This window comes from Cucurbita pepo, unplaced genomic scaffold, assembly GCF_002806865.2.
Source record: "Cucurbita pepo subsp. pepo cultivar mu-cu-16 unplaced genomic scaffold, ASM280686v2 Cp4.1_scaffold000622, whole genome shotgun sequence".
Classification (NCBI taxonomy): domain Eukaryota; kingdom Viridiplantae; phylum Streptophyta; class Magnoliopsida; order Cucurbitales; family Cucurbitaceae; genus Cucurbita; species Cucurbita pepo.
In genome coordinates, this window is record NW_019646848.1 from 1 (window position 1) to 3,506 (window position 3,506).

Genomic DNA, 3,506 nt, shown 5'->3' on the forward strand with positions numbered 1-3,506 from the left:
TTAATTCACTCGTAAAAAAAATTTAAAAAAATTAATTGATATAGTTGTTGGATGATGAAAGTCTCACATCGGTTAATTGGGAATGATCCTGCGTTTATAATCAATGAATACTATCTCCATTAGAATTAGGTCTTTTGGGGGAGCCCAAAGCAAAGTCATGAGAGCTTATACTCAAAGGGGACAATATCATACCATTGTGAAGTGTTGTGTTCATCTAATATGGTATTAGAGTCATGCCATAAACTTAGTCGTGCTAATAGATTGGTAAATTCTCAAATGTCGAACAAAGAACTCCAAAAGAAAAAGGAGTCGAGTCTCCTCGAAGACATAGTAAAAAATGACTAAGATTCCGAAAGAAAAAAGAGTCGAGTCTCAATTAAGGGGAGACCTACTTTGTTCAAAGGGAGGTGTTAGAATGATAAAAGTCCCTTATCGACTAATTTAGAAAATGATCATGGATTTATAATAAAAAAATACTATCTTTATTAGAATAAGTTCAAAGCACGGGATAGTTACTTGTTAAGCATGAAATTGGAGCTTGGAGTTGACGGTTGACCGTCTCCATCAGCATAGCTTCCTCGACGCGGAAGGAGGTGGGCCCAGCGTTCATTGTTGGGAAAATTCATTAAATGTTTGATATAGAATTAAATTCCCTTTCCTTTAATTCAATAAAAGATACCAATCATATTCCAAAAATAATAACAATTATATATACAAATATTTTTTCTTATATTTTTTTCAGTCAATGCAACAGATTCCGAATCAGTCAACTTTTTATATCCGACGGTCGCAATTTAAAATTATTATTTTATTATAATCCGTATCAATTTGACCAAATTAATATACGGACATGATTTGGCTTAAATTGACAATGTTTCTATGAACGCGTGGTTGATTTATTTATATATTTTATAGATGTTATAAATTTATAATTATGTCACATGTGAATCCAACTAATGTTAAAACAAATTGACAATAATGTATACAAATATTTGGCTCGTTAATGGAATTATATCATATATGTATTGTTATATCTCCAACCATATTATATAATATGCCGAACGTATTATTATCTTGTAATATCATATAATTCGAATTTTAATTTAAGGACAATCAAATAAGTTTATAAGATAAAAACATTTTTTTTCTAATGTAATTAGTTTTTTATTAAAAAAATGTGAATACACGAAATAAATAAAAGATGTTGCTGTCAAATTTTAATTATTTGGATCAAATATTTAACAAATAATTTTTTAAAACAAATAAAATTTAGTGAATTTAAAAATATAAAACAGAATCAAGATTCCAAAAAATAAAAATGTTATCGGGCCGGTGATAACAATGGGCCCGTCTACGTGAATCGGTTTGAACCCGGCCCATTTAGATTTTTCGTTCTATTACGATTTCTTCCGGAAAACGACGGCCTGAAAAAAAAAAATTATTTATTTTTTCTGCTCCCAAAAAAGCCCTCCAATTTTTTTTTTTTGCACATGGAACTTTGGAAGCTTCAAAACCTTGAACCTCTGTAATGGCTTCCTCCACTGCCAAGCCCTAGCTTCAACTTTTCTCACTCTCGTTCTTCGTCCTCAACTCTCGGAGAGAATTTTTCGCTTATGCTTCCGCTTTAATGGATAGGCAAATTGACGGACATGCCGTTCCTTCGACATCTACTAATGGCAGGGCTGCTTTAGCGTCTACTTCTTCGTCTCTGCAACCTGATTACAGTAGCCGAGCAGTACAGGTACTCGTTTCATTTTACTAGTTTATGTATTTGTGTTATAATGCTGTGAAAACCCTAGTTATCTTAGTTAGGACGGTGGAGAATTCTCCCTTGTTGGTGATTTGATTTTTCTATCCGGATGCTACGGTGGCATTTCCAAACTTAACAGTTGCTGCCGAAGAGCGTAGAACAACTTTTGCTCAGAATTTTTAAGTCGTGTATTCAAAATGATTGACATTCTATCGAACTTTTGAGTTTGTAGATTTGATTAATTCATGGTAATTGTATTTGGTTCCTTCTTCTTAAATGATACTTGTCTGACCAGATTGCTATTTAAGTAGTCATATATATTGGGCGGTGGACTGATTCTTTCCCTCTTCGAATTGTTTTTGTTATATTTTCAATTCTAGGAAGCGCTGAAACATCTGGCATCTATTGATCTGATCGAGTTATGCAATGAAGCAAAAGTTGAGCATTGTCGGGCCACAAGAGACTTGAGAAGCTGTGGACGGGATGTTCAGTATGTGTTGAATTCATGCGGACATGCCTCTCTGTGTGAAGAATGTTGCCAACGTTGTGATACTTGCCCAATATGTAGAGTCCCAGTTCCGAAGAGCAGTGCTAGAACACATCTTCGTCTTTTTTATGAGTGTGTTGAAGCTGGTCTCATTCCCAAGAATTCCAAGGAACAGGCTTCTAAGGAGGAAGATGGGGAGGATAGAATATCTACAGATGTTCAACGCTTGTATTCCTTATTTGATGTTGCGCTGGAAAATAACATGGTTTCTCTAATCTGTCACTGTATCCTTTGCAGTTTGATTATTCTGCTAGCATTTCACGTAGATGTCATCCAGTTCTGATATTGTTGCCTCTTCAACTTACTTCGAAACTTTATGGTTCCTCTATCTCTCTTTATTTTCTTTTGCAGGCGAGGCCTTTATAAATCCCACCCTCTTGAAGCAAAACACTTATATTCTTAGTTCGTTAATTTGTGTTTGAATTCTCATCATATTCTGCTTACTAACCAATTATTCTATTGTTTAAAGTTTGTGATCTCCTTCACAATAAGTTTAGATGTTAGGGATGTTTGTATGGATGAGAGTGCTGTATCAAGTGACCCTGTCATTGCATTTTTGTTGGATGAAGTGGCCGTGAAGGATTGGTGTAAGCGGGCCTCCAGGAACATTATTACAGAACTTCAAGAAATATGTGAGCTAAATCTTGATTTGATGCATTGCATCTTATTGTGGCCTACGTACTGAATATTTATAATCTTACATGTATATTATGGGTTTCATTTTAGATAACTCTGGTGTAGAGGGAATGAGATCCAGGTTGACCGTACTACTCAAGTTTTCGGTGCACCTTGCTGGCATATCCAATGTGCTTGAAGTGTTGGACTCATCATTTAGAAGTTCTCATTCAGCACAGCTTGAGGACCTGCACAATCTTCATGAGGACATATTGAAGATCAAACAGGTTCACTTAGGAAGTAATGTGGTTATCAATCATCACGCTGTCTTGCTTTTTTCTTAACTATTTTAAAACAGCATGCCATAGTTCTTGCCTCTTGGCTTCTTTAAATGAAATATGCCCTGGCTTTCAACTAACTGACATGCCCCTTCAGTAGTTGAGGTCACTGATTCCTGATTTATGGCTCATTTAAGTAGTAGATGTACTTTCTGATCAGCTGGAGAGTACTGAATGAAAACATGCTAACTCAATGGATATGCTAAGATGTTTTCACACTCAGAAAAAAGGAGAATCTTACCCGAAGTTTCTTTCT

General features: G+C 35.1%; 1 protein-coding gene across 1 annotated transcript; it reads left to right on the plus strand.

The window, feature by feature from the left end:
* The first annotated feature begins 1,455 nt into the window (after positions 1–1,455).
* LOC111785651 (E3 ubiquitin-protein ligase HOS1-like) lies at positions 1,456–3,492 on the plus strand. The gene is made up of 4 exons (XM_023666027.1): positions 1,456–1,741; positions 2,131–2,521; positions 2,795–2,929; positions 3,024–3,492. Exons 1-4 carry the CDS (start codon positions 1,628–1,630, stop codon positions 3,254–3,256), a joined length of 873 nt encoding a protein of 290 aa, XP_023521795.1. The 5' UTR covers positions 1,456–1,627; the 3' UTR covers positions 3,257–3,492.
* Positions 3,493–3,506: the final 14 nt, after the last annotated feature.